Here is a 12,130-nt window from a genome sequence, read left to right on the forward strand (position 1 = left end):
GCGTGCGCGTGCGTGTGAGTGGTTGTCAAAAAGTCAGACAGGAAAGTCAGAGAGTGCAAGAGCAGCTAAATTTCTTTCCAAATATTGAAGTCATTGCATGGAGAGTTTTGACTATTGAAGAGAACTCAAATATCATCTTGAGGAGAATATGAAAAACAGCATTTTGCTCGTCGGCCACCTCCTGATAATAAGTGCTGTGGGAGCTGCTGTAGGTAAATAATTGCTTTTTTTTTTTGTGTAGATAAGAATTGAATTAAATTTGAATGTGACTCATTTTCCACAGACTGAATATAAAGTTCGCAATCAGCATTTGGAGTATGTGAAGAGACCTCGAATTTGCTACTTTGAAAAATTTTGGTCCCTGTTTTGATGTTTTTGGTCATGACATGAGTATTGTGTTCGGCGGGCTAACATTAAAGTCTTGCGTTTGAGTTGAAATGAGGCTACAAAGCAACTCCATAACGTGACCTGTAATTTTACATTTATTTAAGATCGAGTGTCATTCTGGAGGGAAGAGTTCACAATGACATGCCCAGAGAACGGGATCTGGTTCAAAGCAGGAGGGTTGGTGGACTCTGGAAATACCTGGAAGTCCTACACGCTTCCTTACAATGGCGAAAACAAAGGCCTTTATTATTGTGAATACACCAACCTCAAATATTATTTCTACGTGGAAGGGAAAGGTAAGAGAAATCATTGTGCAGCGTTTCTTTGTATGACCTTTGGCTTTGCTGAGGGCTCACTTGACATTTGCACCCCACCCTTCTCCAGTGTGCTCCAATTGTTTTGAGCTGGACGCGACAACGTTCGGGTTGGTCATCGCTGCCGATGTGAGCGTAACGATTATACTGATGGTACTCATCTACAAGTGCGTCAAGCCCAAGAAGAACAGCTCACCGGGTGCCAAGGGTAAGAAACGACGTCACGCGGGAAAAGCTTTCTGTGGCTGGTGAACGCAATCTTGTCCATCTATGTCATAGTCATAAGAGGCTGGTTAGTTATCAGTATATTTGTATTTTAAAATCTGCTCGTATCCTAAAGCTTTGACTACACTCCATGGAGAAGACAGCTTATATAGTGCCTTGTGAAAGTATTTGCCCCCGTGAACTTTTCAGCCTTTTTCAAACATAAAGATATAAAATTTTATTTTTTTTGTCAAGAATCAACAACAAATGGGACACAATCGTGACGTGAAAGGAAATTTATTGGGTATTTTCAACTTTTTTAACAAATAAAAACCTGAAAAGTGGGGCGTGCAATATTGTTTGGCCACCTTGCATGAATACTTTGTAACGCCATCTTTTGCTGCAAGTACAGCTGCATGTAGCTTGGGGTGTGTCTCTATCAGTTTTGCACATCGAGAGACTGAAATTCTTGTCCATTCTTCCTTGAAAAACAGCTCCACCTCAGAGAGGTTGGATGGAGAGTTAACACAGCCCACAGATTTTCGATTGGATTCAGGTCTGGACTTTGACTAGGTCCTTCTAACACCTGGATACGTTTATTTGTGAACCATTCCATTGTAGATTTGGCTTTATGTTTTGGATCATTGTCCTGTTGGAAGATAAATCTCCGTCCCAGTCTCAGGTCTTTTGCAGACTCCAACAGGTATTCTTCCAGAATGGTCCTGTATTTGGCGGTCCTGTATTTATCTTCCCATCAATTTGAACCATATTCCCTGCTGAATAAAAGCAGGCCCAAACCATGAGGCTGCCACCACCATGGTTGACAGTGGGGATGGCCTGTTCAGGGTGATGGATGAGCTGTGTTGCTTTTATGCCAAACATATCGTTTTGCATTTTGGCCAAAAAGTTAGATTTTGCTTTCATCTGACCAGAGCACCTTCTTCCACATGTTTGGTGTGTCTCCCAGGTGGCTTGTGGCAAACTTTAAACGAGACTTTTTATCGATGTCTTTGGGAAATGGCTTTCTTCTTGGCACTCTTGCATAAAGGCCAAATTTGTGCTGTAGATCTCTGCAGTTCATCCAGAGTGATCATGAGCCTCTTGGCTGCATCTCTGATCAGTTTTCTCCTTGTTCGAGGTGAAAGTTTAGAGGGACGGCCAGGTCTTGGTAGATTTGCAGTGGTCTGATACTCCTTCTATTTCAATATGATTGCTTGCATAGTGCTCCTTGAGATATTTAAAGCTTGGGAAATCTTCTTGTATCCAAATCCGGCTTTAAACTTCTCCAAAACAGTATCTCGGACCGGCCTGGTATGTTCTTTGGTCTTCATGATGCTCTCTGCACTTTATACAGAACCCTGAGACTATCATAGAGCAGGTGCATTTATAGTATACGGAGACTTGATTACACACGCTTGGATTCTATTTATCATCATCATTCAACATTGGAACATTCAGAGATCCTCACTGAACTTCTGGAGTGAGTTTAGTGCACCGAAAGTAAAGGGGCCGAATAATATTGCACACCCCACTTTTCAGTTTTTTATTTGTTAAAAAAGTATAAAATATCCAATAAATTTCATTCCACTTCACAATTGTGTCCCACTTGTTGCTTATTCTTCACAAAAAATGAACATTTTATATCTTTATGTTTGAAGCCTGAAATGTGGTGAAAGGTTGAAATGTTCAAGGGGGCCGAATACTTTCACAAGGCACTGTAGATTGGAACAGTGCAATGAATACTTATCAGTGTGTGGCTGATGTGTTTTAGGTTCCACTGGAATCACTTTGAAAGTTAATATACATCAATGTTCTTGTTTTATTATTTCATTGATCCATCCCTTTATTCAAAAAAAAATTAATTTAAATTGACAGTGCTAAAAAAATGGATAAACATAAAGTGATTATATTAAATCGACAATCATTTTTATCATTGGTTTCCAAAGTAAAATCAGATGTTTTATTTGGATTAAATACACAGATAATTCAGAGGAGGATGACAGAAATCTGAGAATATTTGGGCTAACATTCTGAGAATTTCAATTAAAGAAGGTCACAAAATGATCGTTTGATGATCGATTAGTTGACGGTTGATGAATGAGACTACTTTTGGTCCAGGCTCCTTTTGTGTAATCATATTTCTGTAATGATGTTTTGCTACCTGCAGGCCCTGCCCCACCCTCTCCGGATTACGAGGTAAGTATGCAACATAATATCATTTCCACAACAATGACACTCTCACAAGAATTCAGTCGGATAAAACTTTGTTGTAACTGTCCACTAAATTGGAATCTTTAAATAAACAAATAAAATTGATGTCTGAATGTCGAAGAAAAATCCAGCAGAAAATACTGGAATTGGGGAAAAAAGTGTGTAACCTGATAATTGTAGATTGTTGTAAAAGTAAGGCAACTCTTGTTAATATCTAGAAATTTCACATTTGCATGGACTTTGTTTCAACTCTACTATATATATGTGTTGCACATCACAATATTTTGTGGAAGTTACAAAGCAAAGACTCATCGCCCACAATTTATTCTTCACTTTTGAAACTTGTTTATGAAGGATTTGTAATGAAAGCCCTATAATTAATATTATGTGTGTGTGGGGGGGGTATTATTTAGGGTCCAAGTGAGTAAAGCATCTAAAATACTGAAGTACTGTACTTTTCGCCATGAGAGATGCTGTACAGTGAGCGTCTAAAATTGTCATTTTGGTTTCGTTGGCAGCACCTGAAAAGGGACAACGGCTCACGGGATCCGTACTCTTTTATCAACAGTCATCAATCAACTTGAGGAAACTGTCACACGTCACAAGCTGGAACTTTTCACCAGGGATGAGAAACAACTGGGGGGGGCTGCAGGGAAACATTTTACACTTTTTCATGTTAGTATTCTGGCAGCTCCATATAATCATAAGTGCACAAGAAGCTCACTCATCATTTTAGCATAGCTAAGGAAAGATTACGACACAAAGTGGGATCATGGCACAGACTTGTTCAGATGGGGATTTATCAGACAACCATACTAAAAGTTCACCTAAAATGGAATATTTTACAGTAACGTGAGTACCCGTTTGCATTTGTGAGATTGTTTTGTATCAAAATACGCCAAACACTATGCACTGGGCGTATTGGCCTGCCTGCAAAGGTTCCAATTGGGGTTCTAAGGTCAAAGGTCATCTGTCCCAGGGTTCTGGATGACCTCTGATTTGTATTGAGTTATTTAAAAAAAAGTAATTCACATTGGACATAATTAGAAATGAAATACATCCATTACTCTTTTACCGGTCCAACTGTCAACTTCCTAAGATGGTTGTAACTGTACAGGCAAATCTCTTAGATTATATTTAACATTTTAACTTAGCTTTAGTCACAGATCTTATAGAGAAGTGCAGAGGAAAGCTAGAAGATTGCTGAAGGTGAGCGGACTTCATTTGTTACCGGTTACACAAGGCGAGACATTTATATTAAAACATCCATCCACCCATTTTTCATGCCGGTTATCCTCACAAGGCTCACAGGTGTGCTGGAGCCTATCCTAGCTGTAATAACAAATGATTGTGAACTCCCCTATAAATTTAATGAATGCGTACATATCATTATGAGTAATTTTGTATTATTTACTGGCATAGAAGTCCTTGAGTTGTCGACTTATTGTCGCTTTAGCCGTATCGTAGTGAGCAGCTACCACAAAGATGTGTCCAGTGCTTCCAAGTGTCCCACCTCACATGTTCTGTATTTGTTTCCTATCTTGTTAAATCATAGTTGACAACGATTGTGAGAAATAATAAACCTGATGAGTGTCTTCAAATAGATGAATATAATTTTAAAAAAACAGTCATTTGAGCAAATGTATTATATCAGAAGTGTGTATCAAACTGGTACCTCTCGTTTTCCAAAAAGTTGGTGACCCCTAATTGAGTTGAGGTGTCACTTGCCTGATGAGGATGAGCTGAGGTTTTGCGGGATGATGTCATTCACAATATGGGTAAAATTGAGCAAATTTTGACATTATCATTACACGTGACAATGTATTTGGAAATGTGAATGCTGTAGTTTGTCTTGTTTTCCATCATATTGATGTTACATTGTCCAAGTATGTGTGTATGGGTTTTTGCAAATAACTTTGGGTTCAAATCGTAGTTGGACTTCATGAAATTGGTTGCATCTACAGTACAACGTTTGTTTGTTAAACCAAAATTGCTATACCATACACAAATGTCGAACATGTTGGACTCCTCAAAATTTATGCTTTATTTAAAACAAAAAAAATCATGCTTGTTTTGAATATGTAATGAAATGTACATTAAATACTGTCTACATGACAATCAAGTGATTGTCAAAATATTTATGTTCAATAAATGCAGTTACTGTTCTCTTAGTTTTTCATGTTTGTGGTTGGAAAGATTACTGTGATACTTTTAAAGATATGAGTGGGGGCCGGGGGGTGGGGTGTATCAAAGCCGCAGCTCATATCCGTTGCACTCCCACGTGCACACATGCCGCCATCACCTGCTTGTGTAAGTATGTGTGGGGTGGGTGGGAGATTGCAACAAGATTGTGCCTGGTGTCAGCCTTGCAGTGCAAAACGTTTTGGGTATTCATTGTGTCACCACTGCATTTTCCCAGCAGCACCTAAAACATGACATCAAGGTAATGCCCCAGTTCTTTGTTCGGCTTACTGATGAATCATAAGTTAAGATTGAAGAACACACACTTACTGCTAGGTGTGTGTGTGTGTGTGTGTGTGTGTGTGTGTGTGTGTGTGTGTTGTGTGTGTGTGTGTGTGTGTGTGTGTGTGGGTGTGCATGTGCGTGTGTGTGTGTGTGTGGGTGTGCATGTGCGTGTGTGTGTGAGGGAAAAATTGATGTTGCATATCATAGTGTTTAATATAGCATTGTTGTGGAGCGTGTGAGGCCATGACATCTGCTCAAATGTATAATCCTCATGTTCCTGGAAAATTATTCTTTTACTTACGTAGCACTTCATTTTATTATGAGCTATCAATTTTCCATTTCACTTGTCCACATTTGGGTCATGGGTGAGCTGGAGACTTTCCCAAATGTCACTGGGCAAGAGTCAGGGTACACCTTGGAGTGGTGGCCACGGAATTTCAAGGCACCCAGCAGCAAGAATCCACTCATGCCATGCTTGTTAAAATTGCCACACAAGAAATGCAATGAGAATTGTACAGGATACTGAAACTATTTTAATACAGGTAAAAAAAAAAAAAAATAATGCAAAGTTGGACTGACAACTGACTTTGAATTGAGCTGAATTTCAAGGACATAGTACATTTTCTTAGGTTGAGCCAGCAGGTATTATTGATTGGAGAGGGTATCATATATGTCTTTATGACCACCTTTGTGTCTCAGCTGAGGGAAGAACAGACATGACCATCAGTTTTTATTCCTTTTCTGTTGAAAAAACTGTTAATTTACCTCTTGGTACTCATCATTTCGGACTCTCCTCTTTGGATCATTTGGAATAAGGTGTCTTTGATCAGAGCCTGAAAGGAAAAAGAACATTTAGCACAAAGCAAAGAAGTCTAACTATAGCAGGAGTAATTAGCTAAGTAAGGAACCAATCCATCACAGATTGCAACACGGGCATTTTAATTGCAACGTTAATGTATTTCAATTTAAATCAACTTGACAAAGTTGCTACATTCTCAAAGTTAGAGCATTAACACATTCATTTCCCAAAAGATGAACTTTTTCATCCTTCGAAAATAAATGTTTGAGGCATGGACAGATACAGTTGGTTTACTTTTGGGTTGAGAAGTAGTAACACTGTCATGCATCTGTGTAGCAACCAGATAGACAGCCACTCCGAGTACAATGGTAGCCATCAAATTTCCAACAGCAAGACCTGAGAGGGAAACCAGATCAAGCTCCACACAGTTTTCACAGGCTGTAAACAAGCAAACAAACAAAAATGTGACAATGCAATCACAGTAACAGGTTTTATGAGTAACAATCTCATATTTTCGCTTTTTATACCTCCATAAAGTGACTCTTTAACATGGATGTACTTTAAGTGTCAATTTCATTTAAAAAAAACACCTTGGTTTTGTCACACTAGAGAACAGCTACTTCTGTTTGACCCAGTTCTGTGAGGGTAAACTGCCCCACCCTGCCCCTTTCCTCTGATTGGTTACCTCCGTGGAGAAGTCTCAACCCTCACTACTTAAAGTGCATGTTTGTTAAGTTGACAGTGCTAGCTCAAGGGGGAGAGGTAGGCGGAGATCTTGGCTAGCAGTGTGGATAAGATCAAGAAATTCAAATGACCTGACATGTTGCAGAAAATCAGGATTGTTTGGAAAATTTTCATTTAGATTTTACATGTTTACTAAGGGGGTGGCATGGTGGCTCAGCTGGCAAAGTGTTGGCCTCACAGTTCTGAGGACCTGGGTTCGATTTCAGCCCCGGCTGTGTGGAGTTTGCATGTTCTGCGTGGGTTTTCTCCGGGCAGTCTGGTATCCCCCACATCACAAAATCATGAAACATTAATTGGACACTAAATTGCCCTTAGGTGTGATTGTGACTGTGACTGTTGCCTGTCTCCATGTGCCCTGCGATTGGCTGGCAACCAATTCAGGGTGTATCCCTCCTCCTGCCCGTTGACAGCCGGGATAGGCTCCAGCATTTCCATGACTTTTGTGAGGATAAACGGCTAAGAAAATGGATGGATGGATGGATGGATGTTTTCTAAGGAACTTTAGAGCTACTTTTAATTCACAAATAGTAAAAAAAAGTTGTCTTGTGCCACGAGCAGGGGAGATGGGGTAGGACCCAAATGCAGGACACCGACCAAGGCAGTGACATGAATTTGAGGGTGGTTTAATTCCAGGCAGCTATCATTCACAGGTAAGCAGTCCCAAAAATGCAAAGGCACAAAAACACATGGCAGAAGGCGAGGTTCAAAAACATAAAAATGAGGTCAAATAACTGCAAGGCAAAAACAAGACTGGCTGTGGAGGCACAGGAACGCTGGGATGTGGTAATGGGGCAAATCAATCAATCAATCAATTATTTATTTCTACATTTACAGGATGTTTGTCCAAACATTATTTTCTTCAAGGGCCACATAACCTCCAGAATTAACAGAAGCCCAAACCAATTCAACTAACCTACCATGCATGTTTTGGGGATGTAGGAGGAACCAGTCTACCCAGAGAAAACCCACACAGGGATGGGGAGAACATACAAACTCCACACAGGGAAGGCCAGGATTTGAACCCCAGTCCTCAGAACTGTGAGGCAGATGTGCTAACCATATGCATATGCCGTGGGCCACTGAACTATGGGGAGGAACATAAATGGCCCCCAGGCCATAGTTTGCTGCTCGAGATACAGGTCAGGGTATTGAATGGGTTGGGGGGAGGGGGTGGATGCAAGTAGACAGAATTTAATTTGTAGTTCTACAGCTGACAGAGATGCTTTATCAAGCGTAACATAGAATGTAGTTTGAAAGACTGTAGCAATTGTACAGAACTTACATCTGAACTTCACAAAGATTTTCGTTCCGGTCTTTTGTCCCGCTTGATCTTTGCCCACACATTCGTACTCTCCAGAGTTCTGGTCTTTGTATTTTAAAGGAAATGTTACTTGCTCACCATTTTTTGTTACATTATTGTTTTGACCACATAAAATCGTTATCTCCCCAGGTCCCGGTTTCACAACAACGTCAACTTTTGATCCTGTGAGGAACAGAAATGATGGATGAAATCATAAGCAAGTACTTTTTATGAAGTGACAGTTAAACAGAATTACCTTCATCGCACCGGACAAACTCTGTGGAAAATTTTGAATAGCGTGAATAACGGCTGTCATTACATATATGAATGAAATATCTCAAAACACATGATGACAGAATAAAAAGATAATCATTCTCACCTGTCAGTGTCCAAAGAATGAAATAAGACGGTAAAACAGTATGACCTTTCATGGCGTCATGGGGTTTATGCTGGTAAAAGAAGGAGATGACAGATGACAGGACATCACGATATCACTGCCTTGTTCAAATACTGTACAGCTTTAACTGAAATCTTTTTATGGACAAGCAAAAAATAACATGCAACATAATGTCCCGATATTTGGTTTAAATCAAAACATGTACTGTACTTCAGAGCTAATTTTAACATTAAGGAAATGAAGACAAACATAATACAACAATGAAAATACTGACCAATAAATATAGATCAGTTCTGCTCCCGGCGCTGTGACTTTTTCTTGTCTGTGTCTTCAACTGTGTGAGTCGGAGTAGGAAGTGAGTGTGATTTGCTCGCTTCACGTGAGCTTGAACATATTCTTCATCATTTCAAACTATTTCAATTCTATACATGTACTGTATTTAGTTTGATTAGAATTGATCAAAATTCTGTATTTCTTGTTATTATATCTTTTTATATTATTATACATTATTCTTTCAAGATCATGAACAATAAGAATAAATGTAACATGAAGAATTTGTTTTTATGTCACGCAGGTTATTGAATGTGTGTCTTATTTATTACTCGAATTAGATTTATTTTCTTTGTTTTCCTGAAAACCCGACTGTGTATTGCGTGCGATAGCGAGAGAACCCAATCAGTTGAGCTGGAGACTAAGGGAAAGTGGTCAAATTGATACTTGATGAGTTATGAACTGCGTTACATACAAATGTGACCTTCCTTGTGATTATTAAATTTGGCCTACTTTTGCTGCAGGCAAATAATCTCCCATTTTCCTTGTGTGACCACCACTAAGGATTAAAAAATGCATTTAAAAACTATAATAGGTTTATGACATCAACCAAAGTCCAATGATGCAGTGGAAACTATATTTCATTCAAGTATAATCACAATACAGTATTTGATTGAATGGTACTGAATGTGGTAATTAAGGAGAATTCACAGCAATGTCTAATTGTACTGTCATGAATGTTCAAAGCATTCATAATGGTCGTAGCTTCACGGTGTTTAAGCATTTCAGTGTAACGATGAGTATATAACACGCAAGAACATTTGATTTTTGATTTGGAAATACTAAACACTAACAATGTGGTGCCATTGCAGAAAAGTGTTCTTGCATCCTGTATGCTTCGATTATAAACATGGGTTTGGTATGAGCATCCATCCATCAATTTTCTTAGCCGCTTATCCTTACAAGGGCTGCGGGTAGTGCTGGAGCCTATCCCATCTGTCAATGGGTAGGAGGTGAAGTGGTTAGCAGTCAATCGCAGGGCACATTGGTATGAGCAGTCTGTTTCCATTGGAACAAATTCATTGGGGCAGTCAAAAGGCAGGAGCCAATGGCTGCTTTCACAGAGTGTCACCTGATTCAGGTAAGCTAACGAAACAAAAGTTAAGCAAATGATGGTTCACAGCTGGTGTATGAGTATAATATATCAAGGGGTGCATGACCCCAAAAATCCATTTCAGACAACTCACCTTAGAGTTTGTAAAAGAGAAGTCCGGTCGTTTGGATTAACAATGTATCCAATAGGTCGTGTCATATGTACTGTATCTTGAAAATTTGAGGTTAATCCTCTATCTTTTAATGGTGTTTTGAGAAGATTTTTAACGGCAATTACAAATTTTCATGGGTGCCGCCATTTTGGTGAGTCGCATGACCCACGTGCACGGATGTGACGTATTACGTGCGCAAACAAAGAAATCATCTCCTGTTTGTACTGTCTTCACATGCAGTAAAATACATTACTGTATTGCAAAATTTCGACATAGTTCGAATAGAAATAATCCGCAGAATGTTCGGTGGCATGTTCTGCCCGGTAAGAAAAAGAATCATTTAAGAACCAGAAACCGGAGTGGCTGGAGAAAACCCACGCATGCACGGGGAGAATATGCAAACTCCACAATTCTAAACACACACACACACACACACGTAACTCAAAAAAAAAAAATAAATAAAATCCACAAAAGCAAACCCAGGTGCTCAGAACTGTAAGGCCAATGCCTTACCAGCTGAGCCACTGTCCCACTGTCGTGGAGGTAGTATTAACTTCCACCAAGCCAAATATAATTTCATTATCACTTGGACCCTAGCCACCCTGTTGGCTAAAACAACCTTTCCCACAATATAAGGCCTACCTTTCACTGATGGGTTCTACCATCCTTCATGGCCACGAGTGCTGTCCTCAGTGCAGTCCTCCACTGGTTCGCATAAACCCACTCCAAAATCGATAGGATGGATGAATGGTGTGTCCCGCGCGTCAGCCTCTGCGTAGTCAGACTCGTGTCATTCCCATCCAAAGTACCATCTGAATATTTAACATATTCTTCCTTCTTCCCGATCAACCGATACTGCTGTTTCTTCATTAGATGAGGATAAATCTGAGAAATCAGCGCTGTCCATGATTGTGTAGGAATGAAACCGAGCCTGTTTACGCACTTAATGTCCCGTGCGTTGGGCTCCAAGTAGTCAGAATCTGCATCATTCCCGTATTATAATATGATATTATTATTATTATATAATATTAAACATTACTTACATACACAGGCTCAAATCTGTATGGACGTATTCCTCAGTCTTCCCAATCAAATGATACTGTGAATTCTTCATCAGATGAGGATAAATCTGAGAAATCAGCGCTGTCCATGATTGTGTAGGAATGAAACCGAGCCTGTTTACGTACTTAATGTCCCGTGCGTTGGGCTCCAAGTAGTCAGAATCTGCATCATTCCCGTATTATAATATGATATTATTATTATTATATAATATTAAACATTACTTACATACACAGGCTCAAATCTGTATGGACGTATTCCTCAGTCTTCCCAATCAAATGATACTGTGAATTCTTCATCAGATGAGGATAAATCTGAGAAATCAGCGCTGGCCATAATTGTTTCTCAACGTAAGCAAGCCTTTGTTGCCGCACCTAATACATCACATCCAAAATGGTGACCAGACATCTCCTTTAAGATGTTGTTTTTTTCCAAATCTAGAATAACTGATTGTTAACACTTTGTTGATGGAGGCAAGGAAAAACAGCCCCCTTTGTTAACCTCAAACCGGTTGGTTTGAGAGAGAGGCTAGACCATCTCTAAATGCATTTTTAACATAAAAATTAACGGCATTACCTCTACTGAAAGATAGAAAGTAACAGAGAATAAATTCTTTCTATAGATTTTTCAGGTTCTGGCGACTTTAACTTGCACTATAGTGCCATTTAAATTTGAAATCTCTACAGTCTTTTCCTTACTTTGTTAGAATAGTCT

At 39.4% G+C, this 12,130-nt stretch overlaps 2 protein-coding genes across 2 annotated transcripts; one reads left to right on the plus strand and one right to left on the minus strand.

Moving 5' to 3' along the window:
- On the plus strand, nt 1-5,287 carry LOC133504737 (T-cell surface glycoprotein CD3 epsilon chain-like). Its single transcript, XM_061827288.1, has 5 exons — nt 1-212; nt 492-683; nt 772-909; nt 3,073-3,101; nt 3,635-5,287. The coding sequence occupies exons 1-5, from the start codon at nt 149-151 to the stop codon at nt 3,698-3,700; spliced, it is 489 nt and encodes a 162-aa protein (XP_061683272.1). The 5' UTR covers nt 1-148; the 3' UTR covers nt 3,701-5,287.
- A 640-nt stretch (nt 5,288-5,927) lies between these two features.
- LOC133504747 (T-cell surface glycoprotein CD3 gamma chain-like) lies at nt 5,928-9,165 on the minus strand. Its single transcript, XM_061827305.1, has 7 exons — nt 9,097-9,165; nt 8,805-8,874; nt 8,682-8,702; nt 8,408-8,608; nt 6,676-6,819; nt 6,348-6,415; nt 5,928-6,281 (listed from the first exon to the last, which is right to left on the minus strand). The coding sequence occupies exons 2-7, from the start codon at nt 8,854-8,856 to the stop codon at nt 6,228-6,230; spliced, it is 540 nt and encodes a 179-aa protein (XP_061683289.1). The 5' UTR covers nt 8,857-8,874; nt 9,097-9,165; the 3' UTR covers nt 5,928-6,227.
- Between the last annotated feature and the right edge of the window lie 2,965 nt (nt 9,166-12,130).

Source organism: Syngnathoides biaculeatus, chromosome 8 (genome assembly GCF_019802595.1).
Source record: "Syngnathoides biaculeatus isolate LvHL_M chromosome 8, ASM1980259v1, whole genome shotgun sequence".
In the NCBI taxonomy this organism is placed as follows: domain Eukaryota; kingdom Metazoa; phylum Chordata; class Actinopteri; order Syngnathiformes; family Syngnathidae; genus Syngnathoides; species Syngnathoides biaculeatus.